The sequence below is a fragment of the Scylla paramamosain genome, chromosome 7, assembly GCF_035594125.1.
Source record: "Scylla paramamosain isolate STU-SP2022 chromosome 7, ASM3559412v1, whole genome shotgun sequence".
Lineage (NCBI taxonomy): Eukaryota > Metazoa > Arthropoda > Malacostraca > Decapoda > Portunidae > Scylla > Scylla paramamosain.
The window spans coordinates 25,485,616-25,501,782 of record NC_087157.1 but is presented as its reverse complement, the minus strand read 5'-3'; the positions used below and the strand labels follow the sequence as shown (position 1 = coordinate 25,501,782).

The window sequence follows — 16,167 nt, the reverse complement described above, 5'->3', positions numbered from 1 at the left end:
TCTCCATCGAGCTGGGTAATGTTTGACGCAGATTTCGTCAATCTACAATTCGTCAATCAATTTCGTCAATCTAGTAGTATTGACGTTATCATTATTTTTATAATTTTATTATTATTGTTATTGTTATTATTATTATTATTATTATTATTATTATTATTATTATTATTATTATTATTACTACTACTACTACTACTACTGCTACTACTACTACTACTTACAAGCGTGCTTACTTGCTAAAGTAAGCTATTTATTCTGAGTCATGTGGTGGGCTTTGGTTCAGGAACACAGTTCAAGCAGCCATTGAACATCGGCTGTTGCTATTACAACCACAGCATAGATAACTGTTATTCTCTAAGCAAGTTTCTTAACTGTCCTTTTGTGAGGCGGTTAGCTGCTGTCCTTGTGAATCATTAATTTCATTTTGAAAAGAGTTCTTAGGATTAGGCACTGATTAAGTACAAATGAGTAAAAAGACTAAAAGTAAATTCATTTATTTTGACACACACAGGGAGTTCTACATCGTGCATAGACTCGTCCGTTATAAAGAAAAAAACTGTTCAGAAGCTTCAGTCTTGCAGGTCCCATTTCTCTACATCTGCTCTTAACTCTTACTAATGATAATATCCTTGTAATCCTCTCCTCTTCGCCTCCATTCCTCTCCACACAACCAAGCCACATCATGATCTGACCTTCACCACCGACTTCGCACACTCACTGTACATCTCCACAAGCCTCAGAAATAAATCTCGAACCAGAACTTATCTTTTATTGAGAGAGAAAAAAAATAATAAAATAATAAAAAAATAAAGTAAAATATGCGAAAAGATACAGCAAAAAGAGCAATACATTGATTATATTCAGCTTTACTATCATAAGATGCTCTGTATCGAGTGTTTTTGTTATATATTTATTATAGTTATACTTTACTGCTTACTTACTAATAAAAGTATGAGAAAAGTTGCAAGAAACGAGAGGAATTATCAGAGTGAAGCAGTGAAAGTTGGTATTGCGAGTCAAGCGGGAACTGAAGCTTGAGGTGATCTGCACTTGTCACTGCAATCGGTTCTGTAGTTTACTTACTTCCGGTGATCTCATAGATGGAAATGTATTGTGATGAAGTAAAGGTGTTATAATGTGTGTGTGTGTGTGTGTGTGTGTGTGTGTGTGTGTGTTTGTTTTAGTATGTGGGAGGGACACCGGTCAAGGGCAACAAAAATACAATAAATAAAAAAAGGCCCACAGAGATGCCGGTCCACGAATAGGGTCCAAAGCAGTAGTAAAAAAATCAAAGGATAAGTGTCTTGAAACCTCCCTGTTCATGGAATTTAAGTCATAGGAAGGTGGAAATACAGAAGCGGGAGTGGAATTCCAATGTGTGTGTGTGTGTGTGTGTGTGTGTGTGTGTGTGTGTGTGTGTGTGTGTGTGTGTGTGTGTGTCTGTAGATGTTTTAGTAATTATGAAAAAAAATATATGACGGAATAAACTGGCAAAAGTAAAATGTTTGCACAATGGTGAGGGAGCGCTCATCACCACTACCACTGTTGTCACCAAAGCAGTGTAGGCAAGACTGAGTGATGAGACGATATTCATCACCATCACCACTACTCACCATCCTAATACCAGAAAGCATAATAACAAAAATTTCTCTCAATTAATAGAATAACTTAAGTAGCAAACACATATAAAATCTTCTTCTTTGTTAGTCGACCATGTAAGACGGCGGCGTTAATATAATAAACGCAGATAATCCTTATGCTTATTATCAATGTGCGCCAAGGAGTGTGTTGCTTGATGTGACATCGTAGAATACTTCAAGATGTGAAGGCTGACTTGTTTATTCGTGACACGTGTGACTTACTTTCGTGCATCGTCCTCGTAGTGGGAACACATCGTGTCCAGTGTAATGTGTGGATAATAAACAACATTATTCAGCTCTTTTAAGTGTTAACAAAGAATTTCGTTGTCAAGTACCACACTCTCGAAGGCGAACCAAAGTTTTCACCTGCTCTCACTGAGAACTGTATTTCCAAACATTTTGGTGTCTTATCTCGAATACTTTTAAAGGGCTCATGTATGTGGCCTTTAGAAAGAGACCTGATGAGAGATTTGAAAGCTTTGAGCGCCTAAGAAGTGCTAAGCCCAACCAAGAGCGGGAAGAATGAGGAATGTCTGGGTCATTCTGTGGTGGCCAAGTCGAGTGGTGAAAATGTTAGTGTTTCGGAGCAGCACAGCCACAGCCCTTTTCGTTTAGGTGGACGGTTTTGAAGGAGTTGTCACAAATGGATGGTCGCAGCTTGAGCTGAAGCTTAGTCACGGCTCTATTGGGGCCTTTGCAGGTCAGGATGAGGCTCCTGTTGAAGGGCCCAGTGGGGTTGAAGTACGAGCAGCTGTGATACCACCACGCGCCTCTTCTTTGTATTGCACAGTTGCCTGAAGTGAAATGTGGGAGGAAATTGTTTAGCTTTCACAGGAATATGTTCTATTGTGGATGTAAAGAAGTCAAGTCAAGCAAATGGTCGCTAAACTAATGTAAAACATACCTACGGAACTTTCAAGAGGAGTCTACACCACAAGACGAAGTAAAAAAATGCAATTAAATCACAGTGAAAATTATCCGTCTACACTTTTATAATATATTTCCCTGTGTTACTATTCACCACAAAGGGAAATGACACTCACTGCTAGAGCTGTCTAGGTCCCTGTCCCGTGTGATGAAGGCGCGGCCATTCATTTGGTCTAGACAATTCGTGTTGCTGGTGCCTCCCAGTTGAGTGCCCCACACGGAGGCGGAATACCTTATGGAAGGAGGCAGAAAGAGAAAAGGGGTCGAATAAACATACTGGAAGCGTCTAGCCACCACGGTACAAGCTTAACAGTAATTGCAGTCATGATGTTTTCCTGATCATTTACATTCGATGAATAATTTATAGATATTGTTGGCATCCTGTCGCTAACTGCTTGTGTTTACCTGGTGTTCTCAGAACCTATTTTAACATATTGGTAGGTGGCGAAGTCGTAACCCCCCGAGGCTAAAGTCACGTCCAGACGGATGGCGTAAAAACGGCTGAACGTCATCTGGTGCAGCACATCATTGCCTGTATAATAAATTGATTATTTAAAGAGAATAATATCAAGTAGAATTAAAGTCACCAACCATTTATAGGGAAGATCAGTGAAGCTCGCCTTTCCTCCCTTGCTCTTATCTTTAAATGCAATAAAATATTTGTACTTGAAAAAAAGAAGAAAAGAAATGTGTCAAGGTATAGTACTGTTATGGTAAGGTTCAATTCTCAAAACTATTGTGGAGTGTCTCAGCTCCTGCCACACCCACCCAAGTAGTACTCGGAATAAGGAATGCCGAATCCTTTTTTGTAATCGTTCCACGTGCGGCTGAAATCAAGCTGGACCTTCTGGTGCTGGCGGCTGAGGAACACCGTCCAGCCGCCGCCGTCTGTTTCCATGTCGCACCACACCTTCACCGGCTTTGCACACATGCATCTGGCGGCCAACAGTGGAATGAGGAAGGCAGCTGAAGGAATAGTTTGTCTTACTATGTTAGGGGAAAAATATTATTTGTCACTATGTCAGTGATATAGAAAGAACCAACATTTCCACATGAAGACATCGTGACAGTTAAGTTTATATGAATGATGAGAGGCGCGGTGACAAGCACTCACGTGAAGGGGTAGATTTCGTACACGCCGCTAACACTGGCCCCGGCCAACAGGAGATCTGCACAGTCCACGGGTCTGTTGGCGGCGGATAATTCATTCGTTGGAAACCACAGGTAGGCGAGAACACACACACACAAACACACACACAAGCAAACACGCACTCACAGAATACTGTGGTAGTATTTGTTCAAGCTACTGTGTGAGCGGCAAGGCCTCTCCCTAATCCCACTCACCGCTGTAAGGAAAACAGAAGATAGTGAGATTAGCAAAACTGAAGTGGAGTTTTAAGAAGAAGAAAAGTCCTCATGTTGGACTGCCTATATGGTATCGACCCTAAGTGTCTTTGTATGTATCTCAACCTTCTCTTCACCAACTTCTGCAACGTCCGTGACCATAGATTTTTTTTTTTTTCAATCTATGGAACATCACCTTTTCTCTACTAAACTTAATTTTCTTTTCATCAACGAAACAGAGGTGTCTGAGGCAACTGACAGTAACCCCCCTCTCTGTTTTTTCCCCCTTTTTTCTATAGTTTTCATTCCAAAGCTGGATGTTACTTTTATGTGTGAAACGACCTAACTGGTCTCGTGACCGCGCTCCTACACCATCTGAATTTTCTACTATTTGGCTACGACTGCAGAGTCACTGTCTAACTATATTCATCTCTACTGTATGATTCTCATCTAATTCCTCTAATTATAGAAAAAAAATCTTTGATTATTTAATTTCCTAAGTGAAGTACATCGTTACTCTCTCCACTTTAGCGGAGATATCCATTCTAGAAGATTTCAATGTTTACCACCAATTTTGGTTTTATTCTCCCTTCACTGACCAACCTGGGAAATTTGCTTTCAGCTTTGCTCTGCACCACGACCTAGAGCAATCGCCACAGTACCCTGTTCGTATTCCTGACCGTTTTTGATATACGACCAAAATTCTTGACCTTATTTTAATCTTCCCTTCTGTTACCGTTGTCACTCTGTCTTCTACGCTGCACTCCTCCGATCACAAACTCATATCTGTATCTTGTTCTATCACTTCAGTTCCTTCTCAGGATCCCCAAACGGAGATGCCTCTAGCGTTTCTCCTCTGCTAATTGGAGAACCTGAGAAGGTATTATTCTGATTTTCCATGTGCTGAGTGCATAACAGAGGTGATTGTGTCTGATATGGAGGTATACATTCTTCATTCTTTTTCTCGCTCTAAACCTGGTTTAACTCAGCCTGTTTTCGTGCTATACATGATAAACACACGGCTCACAAACGATACTTGAGCCTTTCAGCCTCTGAAACTCGGTTGCTTTTTTATTTCTGCCTGAAACCATGCCAAGATTGTTCTTCAACTAGCCAAATCCTCCTTCATCAATGGAAAATGTCAAAATCTTTCTAGGTCTAACTCCTCTCGCGAGTTCTTGCATCTATCCAAAAATATCTCCAACAGTTCTTCTTCATCTTGTCCTCCTCTATTTTAACCTGATTTTCAGTCTCTATTTGAACTACTGCCATCCACTCTATCTCTAAAGCTGAACTCTTCACTCATATCTTGGATGATTCAGGGTATGTTCCTCCCTCTCCTCTACCCTCCAACTATTTCATGTCTCCTGTTAAGATTCTTCACGATGTTCTCCATGCCCTTGCTGGCCTTAACCCTCGGAAAGACTTATGAAATTGATGGAGTTTAACCTTTTGTTTTCCGAAACTGTGCTTCCATGTTTGCACCTTGCCTAGTAAAATTCTACCAACTCTGCCTCTCAACATCCACCTTTCCTTCCTGCCTACATTCAGTGTGTTCCTAAAAAAAAGATGACCTCTCTAATGTCTCATACTACCACCATATTGCTTTAATTTTCTGCTCCTCTAATTTTTTTTTTAATCTATCCTTAACAGGAATATTCTTAAACATCTATCATTTCACAACCTTATATATGATCGCCAGTATGAGTTCCTCAATGGCCGCTCTACTGGTGATCTGTCTTTTCGTGTTGATTCTTGTTCATCCTCTTTTTAAAAGTTTCTCTCTTGTCCTAAGCCTATCAAAAGATTTGATAGAATCTGGCATAAAGCTTTCATTTCCGAAGTACCCCCCTTTGCCTTTTGTTCTTCTCGTTGCATCTTCATCTCAAGTTTTTTTTTTTTTGTGACCGTTCTATTGCCGTTGTGGTAGAGGGTCACCGTTCTTCTCCTAAGTCTGTTAACATAAGTGTTCCTCAGGTTTCTGTTTTGTTACCCATTCTCTTTCTATTATCCTCCAATAATCTTCTAAGACAAACTTCCTGACCTATCAACTCTTACATTTTCTTCATTTTTCCGTGTTTTTTCTCAGCCGTCCAATCCTTCAATAATTAATCTGTTCACGTAGTGGTCGCAGAACGCCTGACTTCTGATCTCTCTGATATTTCTGATTGGGTAGGACAAAACTTAGTGTTGTTCAGAGCCTCAAAAACCCAATTCCCCTATCTATCATCTCGACATAATCTTTCAGATAACTATCCTCTCTTCTCCAGTGACACTTCATCGCCCTCTTCTACATTGAATATCGTCGGTATGTTCTTTACTAATAATCTAAACTGCAGACTTCAATTCTCGTCTCTTGCTAAAACAACTTCTATGACACTAGGCGTCCTGAATCACCTCCGCCAGTTTTTTTTTTTCCCGCAAATCCAGCTGCTAACTCTGTCCAGAGGCCTTTTCCGTACCTTTCACATACCTATGAGAATTTCATTCACACTGCTCTCTTGAACAGGGTTGAATCAAAATAATTTTCTTATGAACGCCTCTCCACTGACTTCTTCAGCCTCTCTTTCATCTCTGCAATGATGCATCTGGTGATATCTTCTACCGATATTTCCACGCTAACTGCTCTTCTGATATTACCAACTGCATGCCTCCTCTCCTCCCGGGGTCTCGCTGCACAAGACTTCCTACTTTCCCTCAGCCTCAGCAATTTGCCGTGACTTTGCAATAAATACTAAACGAACGAAGTCTCCTGAATACAATGTTATACTCAAATTTGTGATAAAATGTCATATAAGCGGTATATGGACTTGTGAATGAAACTATTCCGCAATCTGGCGGGCATCATCGTAGCGCGATGGGGAGAGAGCACTCGCCACTCAGTCAACTGTCAGTCAGTCTCACTCGTGAAAGGAACGCGTAGCCGTAAAAATGAAAAATTTTGTGTCTGTTTATCCTTTCTGTGCTTGTTTCTTACTTTTAAGTCATATGAAATTGTTCCAATCATTATTTATTTCAATTATTACTGTTTGATAAGAGCTAGTTATAAAGAGAAGAAAATCCTGTCCGTTAGTAGTAAAAAAAACAAAAAACGTTGCATTAGGGCAGTACTAAAGTTTGTATTTGTTCATTATTACAGCTCTGTTTCTTTGCAATGATGTCATAGGATACTGTAACATTCATGAATTGTTTCAAGCTGTACTCAGTGAGATAAGAGCTAGCTCTAAAGAGTAGGTAGATTTTGACCGGAGGTGATTTTAAATTTCATGTCAGTGCTATGCAATTCTGATGGTACGTAAATGAGATCACCACATAATAATTTACCACGTGAGTATCGTGACTTTAAACAAATGAAGGAAGCATAATGTATTAGGATTTATGAATTATCTGCATGGATTACGTACCGCCCGCAATACTCTACCACTTTGCCCTCCGTCTTGCTGTAATTTAAATTTAAATATATTTTACAAACTCTAACATTTGAACCTTCCATCACCAGAATCAGATGCACTTTATATTTATGCCCGGAACCATGCCAAATTGGTTCTTCAACTAGCCAAAAACTCCTTCATTAATAGAAAGTGTCAAAATCTTTCAAGATCTAACTCCTCTCGTGACTTCTGGCACCTAGTCAAAACCGTCTCCAGTAACTTTGCTTCTTCTTCTTTCCCTCCTTTATTTCAACCAGATGGCACCACTGCTATCACATCTATCTCTAAAGTTGAACTCTTCGCTCAAACCTTTGCTAAAAACTCTCCTCTCCTCCACCCTCTGACTACTTCATACTACCTATTCAGACTCTTCGCAATGATATTTTCCCTACCCTCGCTGGCCTAAACTCTAGGGAGGCGTATGGACCTGATGGGGTTCCTCCCATTGTTCTCCGAAAAAGCGCCTCTGTGCTTGTATCTTGCCTAGTTAAACTTTTCCACTCTGTCTGTCAACATCCATCTTTCCTTCTTGCTGGAAGTTTGCATACATTCAGCATGTTCCTAAAAAAAGGTGACCGTTCTAATCCCTCAAACTACCGTCCTGTTCCTTTAATTTCCTTCCTATCTAAAGTTTTTTAATCTATCCTCAACAAGAAGATTCTTAAACATCTATCACTTCACAACCTTCTATCTCATCGCCAGTATGGGTTCCGTCAAGGCCGCTCTGTTGGTGATCTTCTGGCTTTCCTTACTGAGTCTTTGTCATCCTCTTTTAGAGAGTTTGGTGAAACATTTGTTGTTGCCTCAGACATTTCAAAAGCTTTTGATGAAGTCTGGCACAAAGCTTTGATTTCCAAACTACCCTCCTACTGCTTCTATCCTTCTCTCTGTAACATCATCTCAAGTTTCCTTTCTGACCGTTCTAATGCTGCTGTGTTATACGGTCACTGTTCTCTTAAATCTATTAACAGTGGTGTTTCTCTGGGTTCTGTCCTGTCACCCACTTTCTTCCTATTATTCATCAGTGATCTTCTAAACAAAACCTCTTGTCCTATCCGCTCCTAAGCTGCTGATACCACCCTGCACTTTTCCACGTCTTTTCGTAGACGTTCAACCTTTCAGGAAGTATACAGTTCACGTAGGGAAGCCACAGAACGTCTGACTTCTGATCTCTCTAAAATTTCTGATTTGGCAGAGCAAACTTGGTATTCTTCAATGGTTCAAAAACTTAATTCCTCCATCTATCAACTCGACTCAACCTTCCAGACAACTATGCCCTCTTCTTCAGTGACACTCGACTGTCCCCCTCTTCTACACTGAACATCCTCGTTATGTCCTTTCCTTATAATCTAAATTGGAAACTTCACATCTCATCTCTAGCTAAAACAGCTTGTATAAAGTTAGGTGTTCTGAGACGTCTTCGCCAGTTTTTCTCACTTTCCTCCAGTTGCTAACTCTGTAAAAGGGCCTTATCCGTCCATGCATGGGGTATGCTTCACATGTCTGCGGGGGGAGGGGGGATTCCACTCAAACCGCTCTTTTAGACAGGGTGAAATCAAAAGCTTTTCGTCTCATCAACTCCTTTCCTCTAACTGACTGTCTTCAGCTTCTTTTTCATCGCCGCAATGTTGCATCTCTTGCTGTCGTCTACCGCTATTTTCATGCTAACTGCTCTTCTGATCTTACTAATTGCATGCCTCCCCTCCTCCCGCGGACTCGCTGCACAAGACTTTCTTATTACTCTCACCCCTATTCTCTCCACCTCTCTAATGCAAAAGTTAATAAGTATTTTCAATCATTCATCCCTTTCTCTGGTAAACTCTGGATCTCCCTGCCTGCTTATGTATTTCCACCTTCCTATGACTTGAGCTTCTTCACGAGAGAGATTTCAAGACACTTATCCTTCAATTTTTGACTACCACTTCTGACCGTGTTTAGGACCAGCATCTCATTGGCCTTTTTTTCTTTTTTCATTGGATTTTTTGTTGCCGTTGGCCGGTGTCCCTGCTACATAAAAAAAATAAATAAATAAAGTTATATTCGAATTCCATCGCCTTGCCGGCAGATTTTGATAGGATGAACAATTGGACTGATAGATAAGAACATAAGAACATAAAAGAATAAGGGAAGCTGCAAGAAGCGACCAGGCTTACACGTGGCAGTTCCTGTATGAAATAAACCTACCTGTTTCTACCTATCATCCCCATCCACAAATCCGTCTAATCTTCTCTTAAAGCTCCCTAATGTTTCAGCAGTAACAACTTGATTACTGAGTCCGTTCCATTCATCTATCACTCTATTTGAGAACTAATTTCTTCCTATCTCTTTCTTAAATCTAATTTTTTTCAAGCTTGAACCCTTTATTTCTTCTTCTGTCCTGTTTGCTGATCCTAACAATTTTGCTTACGTCCCCCTTGTTACAACCCTTATACCACTTCAAGACTTCTATCAGGTCCCCTCTTAACCTAAGTCTCTCTAAAGAATATAAATTTAATAGTTTCAGTCTCGCCTCATAAGGAATACTCTTCATCCCCTGTATCCTTTTAGTCATTCTCCTTTGTACTGATTCTAATTGACCTTTTAATGTGGGGACCAGAACTGCACAGGGTAGTCTAGATGATGTCAGACCAGCGGAAAAATATAACTTTAGTATTATTTCGGGTCTTCTACTTTTAACACTCCTAAAAATGAATCCTAGTACCATATTTGCCCTGTTTCTGGCCTCTATGCATTGCTTTCTTAGACGGAGTTCAGAGTTAACTATAACTCCTAAATCTTTTTCGTACCCTGAATCTACCAGAGTTTCGTTGTTTATTGTGTACCTACAGTGTGGGTGTCCTCTACCTACGCTAAGTACTTTGTATTTGTTGATATTAAACTGCATTTGCCATCTGTCCGTTTATCTTATCTAAATCTTCCTGCAAGGCGATGGCATCCGATTCTGACCTAATTAATCTACCTATCTTTGTGTCACCCATATATTTACTAACATCACTACCAATTCCAATAGCCAAGTCATTGATATATACTGAAAACAATGATAGCCCTAATACTGATCCCTGTGGCACCCCACTAATTACGTGATCCCACTCGGATTTAGAGCCGTTTATTACAACTCTGTCGCCTGTCGCTTAGCCATGACCTAATCCAGCCTAACACCTTCCCATCTATCCCGTGTGCCCTAACCTTTCTCAGGAGCCTCTGATGGGGTACCTTGTCAAACGCTTTACTAAAGTCCAAATATAGGATGTCATAACTATCACTATTATCTGCTGCCTCGTACACTTTACTGTAAAAACTTAACAAGTTTGTCAGGCAAGACTTCCCCTTCGTGAAGCCATGCTGTGACTGATTTATCAAATTATTTTCGTCTAAATGCTCCCTAATGTTCTTCGCTATTATTAACTCCATTATCTTACCTACAACAGAAGTAAAGCTGACAGGTCTATGATTAGACGTTAAAGTTTTATCTCCTATCTTAAAGATGGGTACTACATTAGCCTGCCTCCACATTACTTGTACCTCACCTGACTCAATTGATTACCTAAAGACAGAAACTAACGGCTCACTAATAACAGCTTTGCATTCCTTAAGTACTCTGGGATATATTTCATCTGGTCCTGGTGTCTTGAACTTTTTTAGCCTATCTATCTCCTGTTCCACTATCTCCTTAGTTATTGTAATGTCAGCTTCTCATTCTCATCTGTTCTAAACATCTGTTCACTATTTGGCATATCCTGCATGTTTTCCTGGGTGAAGACAGTTGAAAAATATTCATTCAGAATTTTACTAATCAGGCCTAACCAGCTCCCCATCAGCTGTCTGTAATGGACCTATAGTTTCCTTATTCTTCGTCCTATATACCTGATAAAATCCCTTGGGGTCCGTCTTCGCCTGGCTGGCTACCTTTAATTCATAATTGCCCTTAGCTTTCCTCGTTAACCTCCTGGTTGTTCTAACTAATTCATTATATTGTGGCCTTAAAACCTCTTCCCTGCCTGTAATCTCTTATATATACTTTTCTTCCCCCTATATAGTGTTTTAACATAACAGCACCAACTCCCCTCCTTGGCAAGACACCACATACTACAGGGATCTCTCCCTTTTCCCTAATCCTATCCAAAGCCTGTCGAAACCTCCCGAACAGCTCCTCACTCTTAACCTTTCTAAGGTCATTCCCTCCCGCGCTGAGAAAACAATGGGCTTGGTCCCATTATTTTCCAAGCATGTGTCCAGCCTATCAGCTACCTTCTCTATCCCAGCACCTGGCAAACACATCCTCGACCTATGGTTCCTATCTCTGGCATAAAACACACTATATAAGTGCCTTACCTGACTTTCACCAAGCATAAGCACTCTACCTTGGGGGATGGTAACTGCGTCTGCCCCCTCCTTCTCCTTGTTTCCTCCCGCCACATCCACCTCCTCCTCCGTCACTCTCTCCAGTACACTGAAGGGGTTCCTCGTCTCCACGCAAGGCGTCCTGAGGACCTTCAGCCTCTTGGCGTTCCTGCACACAACCGACCACTGCTCCTCCGTCGCCTTACTAGGTAGGGTGACGGTGGGGCACGATCCTCCCACAGGTGCTGAGATCCTCTCACAGAACTCTGAGATCCTCTCACGAAACTCAGCCTGCTCCTCCAAGATCCTTCGATGGAACTCAGCCTCCACCTCTGAGACCTTCGTAACGAAGGCCTCGAGAACAGGAGAACTAACACAACCAGACGACTCAGCAACACAAGGTGCCATATCTACACTAGCCAGCTATAGCGTCAGATAATTGCTCACTAAACACGTCCGTTCGCTAGGAACCCTGACTGTTTAATGTTAACAAACGTAAAGTATTTTGTGTAGGTAGAAGAAATCCACACAATATGTACACAATAAAGAACTAAGCTACGGTGAGTTAATAGAATGAAAATGATTTAGGATTTACAGTTAGCTCTAATCTTCGTCTAAGAAAACAATGCATAGAAATCAGAAATAAAGCAAATCGGGTATTAGGATTATTTTTTAGGAGTGCTAAAAATAGAAGTCCCGAAGTAATATTAAAATTATATTTTGCGCTGGTCAGACCTCATTTAGTTGATGCTGTGCTACTTTGGTCTCCATAATACAGGAAGGATATAGGTGTATTAGAATCAGTACAAAGGAGAATGAATAAAGGAATACAGAGGATGAGGGGTATTCCTAACGAAAAGAGACAGAAACTTTTAAATTAACATTCCTTAGAGAGACGCAGGTCAAAAGGGGACGTGATAGAGGTCGTTAAGTGGTATAGTGTATATAACAAAGGTGACGTAAGCAAAATTCTCAGTATCAGTAATGGTGATAGAGCAATACACGATAAGCTCATACTAGAAAAAAGTTACATTTAAGAAGGTGACAGGAAGTATTTGGTCTTCAAATAAAGTGGTAATTAAGTTGTTAGTGATGGGTCGTTACGGAGGTTTAAAAGATTAGACATACTTATGGATGGAATAGTTTGTGGAAACAGGAAGGTATGTTTCATACTGAGACTGGCACTTGTAGGCCTGATGGCTTCTTGCACCTTCCCTTATTCTCTTTTGTTCGCATATATATATATATATATATATATATATATATATATATATATATATATATATATATATATATATATATATATATATATATATATATATATATATATATATTCACCTGAAAAAGGTGGTTACGGGGTGTGGCTCCGTGTTCGTGATGGGCTCTGGTGTGGTGGTGACCGGTTCTGGTGTGGTGGTGACGGGTTCTGGTGTGGTGGTGACGGGTTTTCGTGTGGTGGTGACGGGTTTTCGTGTGGTGGTGACGGGTTCTGGTGTGGTGGTGACGGGTTCTGGTGTGGTGGTGACGGGTTCTGGTGTGGTGGTGACGGGTTCTGGTGTGGTGATGTCTGGTGTTGTGGTCTCTGATTCGACCAACACGGCTGCTGCTCCCAACACTACTATCGCATACACGGAGACCCACATGTTGCTCTGTTAGGGAGAGAAAGGCAGAGATGAGATGCAGAAATGTTTCAATACTGGTCGCAAACTGCAGTGAAATATCAGCTGCAACACTCAAGCTTCAACTTACAGCGGGTGTGACGGCACGTACCACTGACTGCCGCGTGTCAGTATCACCGGAGACGAGCCGAGACAGCCGCAGAGGTGACGGTTGTGGCACCGACAGCCAGCCAAGCAATATATACCCTTGGGTCAGTGTGCTGGAGGAGCGGGGCGGGAAGGGGGGAACGTAACGATACCAAACAGAATGATACTGAAGCAACTGTACTCTGGCACGGAGCCATTCGGGCACTTATACATACCTGACTGACAGACCAGTTTATATATATATATATATATATATATATATATATATATATATATATATATATATATATATATATATATATATATATATATATATATATATATATATATATATATATATATATATATATATATATATATATATATATATATATATATATATATATATATAATAAAAATTTCTTTCCATTGTGCAGCGTCATGGAATCTAGTTCTTAAAAGTTAAATTCATTAATTGTTGTTTAAAGGGTACATCCTTGTTCTCTCTTGCTAAGGAAGAAGTACAAATAAAAAAAAAAAAAAAAAAAAAAAAAAAAAAATATATATATATATATATATATATATATATATATATATATATATATATATATATATATATATATATATATATATATATATATATATATATATATATATATATATATATATATATATATATATATATATATATATATATATATATATATATATATATATATATATATATATATATATATATATATATATATATATATATATATATATATATATATATATATATATATATATATATATATATATATATATATATATATATATATATATATATATACACATAATAAAAAATTCTTCCCATTGTGCAGCGTCATGGAATTTAGTTTTCAAAAGTTCTCATCAATTGCTGTTTAAATTGTGCATCCTTTTTCTTCCTTGTTAAGGAAGAAGTACAAGTATAAATAAATAGGATGGGCACATTGCGATCGGTATAAAATTACTACAATAATCATTAATGGTGAAAATAATTAGAAAGTCTTAGTAGCTGGTGAATAGACTATGCAAATGTCCTCGATGTGGCTGTTTGATAATTAGAAAAGAGTGGTGATTTAAGCTACCTTGATATATTGTGTAAAACAAGGTATTAATGTAGAGTCGCCAACATGCTTGCCTTACCCTGGTAAGTTAATGTTTACAATTGATGTGGAGCAAATGAATGTCCTTATTGCCCAGTTGCTGCAGCAGAGTTGCTCGATGTTCCTCGAAAGTGATGCAGGAGACGGCAGGAGTGGCGGGAGTTGGCAGCAGAAGCTGGCGGTAGAAGCGAGACTGGCTGCGCCGGTGGTGTGTAGACCGGTCAGGCCGGGCGCAAGGAAGTTTAATAATCTTTATCAGACCTCCCTGGCAGGGCGCTCTGACTAAAGACTCCACTGCTCTAAGTGTCAGGGCTAACAAGGCAGCTCACTGTCTCGTAGATACGTACAGAGTACGTAGGTTCTCATTTCTTATAAGTAAGGACGGCGTGGAGGTGTGTGTGGTGTTTGGTGTGCCGTGGGAGGGTGGACGAGGGTAAGGAAGCACTTGTGTATTTCACGCTAGCCAGGCGAGGTCTGATGTGCTGCTCCGGACGGGCGTTGCAAGGCGTGGTTGTGGTGTTGCAAAGAGTGACATGATCACTACTTTTACACTTAATAAATATGGTTTGTTAGATGTGTTAGTGATTGACTACCTTTTATTTATGTGGTGGAAAATTAGTTTTAGTAGTTTTAGTATGTATAAAGGTTAGAGATTGCATGCATACTTTATACTGCATGGCAACCGAAACAGACGTCTATCCAGTCTTCCAGACGCGTATCAAGTAGTATAGGGAGTTCCTGCTTTTCCACGAAGGACACATCACGAAAATTCTGTGTCTTTCACTTTTCCAATGCACCTAACACATAAATTGTTTTAAGGAATGCGATTATGAACGAGTGATCGTAGCGAAATAATCAGCTGAATATCGCATCCATCTATTTTTCTATCTCTGTCTATCTGCTCATCTCCAACTGTATAGTACATTCTCTCTCTCTCTCTCTCTCTCTCTCTCTCTCTCTCTCTCTCTCTCTCTCTCTCTCTCTCTCTCTCTCTCTCTCTCTCTCTCTCTCTCTCTCTCTCTCAAACACACTCAAACTAAATCTTTAAATCTTACTCATTCGTGTGCAGCAATGCTACATAAAATCCACTGTAGCAAAATAAGAGACTTCATGATTTTGCCATTGTTCACAGAAAACATACTTTTGTAGCCAGAAGGACACCGAGAGGCAAAACCGACGAGCTAGATTCGCTCTTCCACTTAAATTATGATTTTTTGCCGTTAATTTTTTTTATGCATGTTTTGTTTTTATTAATCTGGCTGTTTTCAGCATGGATTGTCGAACATTCTTCTTCGAATGGAATTAGTTTTATTCTCCTGTTCTGTGGAAAAGCGAGACAGGCAGAACGATCGACTGACTGACTGACTGAAAAGAGGGGAGGAAGAGGATTGTACTCAGTATGGTTGAAAAATCAAATGAATATATAGCGGAAATTTTATTTTAAATTTATCAAAAGACTGTACTTTAAGCAGCTTGAAGTTCCTTCTTATGAAAATCACGGTCTTTGATTAAAATTGTATAGATATAAATATTTTTTGCTCCTATAGTTTTAAACCAACACTTTTGGGTTGACTACATTGGATTCTCTTTGTCAAACTCTTCTGGATTAAGT

General features: G+C 39.7%; 2 protein-coding genes across 2 annotated transcripts in view; both read right to left on the bottom strand.

Moving 5' to 3' along the window:
- Positions 1-376: 376 nt before the first annotated feature.
- Positions 377-14,802, bottom strand: LOC135102262 (ficolin-2-like). Its single transcript, XM_064007201.1, has 8 exons — positions 14,596-14,802; positions 13,430-13,559; positions 13,019-13,329; positions 3,679-3,750; positions 3,333-3,499; positions 2,970-3,096; positions 2,681-2,796; positions 377-2,431 (listed from the first exon to the last, which is right to left on the bottom strand). The coding sequence occupies exons 3-8, from the start codon at positions 13,321-13,323 to the stop codon at positions 2,211-2,213; spliced, it is 1,008 nt and encodes a 335-aa protein (XP_063863271.1). The 5' UTR covers positions 13,324-13,329; positions 13,430-13,559; positions 14,596-14,802; the 3' UTR covers positions 377-2,210.
- A 1,173-nt stretch (positions 14,803-15,975) lies between these two features.
- Positions 15,976-16,167, bottom strand: part of LOC135102261 (ficolin-1-like) — a 9,640-nt gene continuing 9,448 nt past the window's right edge. Inside the window, exon 7 of the mRNA XM_064007200.1 lies at positions 15,976-16,167. This exon is cut by the window's right edge and continues 347 nt beyond it. The gene's annotated coding sequence lies outside the window, so the exon portion shown is untranslated.

Coding starts and splice junctions, on each gene's coding strand:
- LOC135102262 (XM_064007201.1), bottom strand. CDS start 13,323: ATGTGGGTCTCCGTGTATGCGATAGTAGTGTTGGGAGCAGCAGCCGTG. Junction 3,751..13,018: donor CCCGTAACCACCTTTTTCAG/GTGAATATATAT, acceptor CGCCGCCAACAG/ACCCGTGGACTGTGCAGATC. Junction 3,500..3,678: donor TACGAAATCTACCCCTTCAC/GTGAGTGCTTGT, acceptor GTTGGCCGCCAG/ATGCATGTGTGCAAAGCCGG.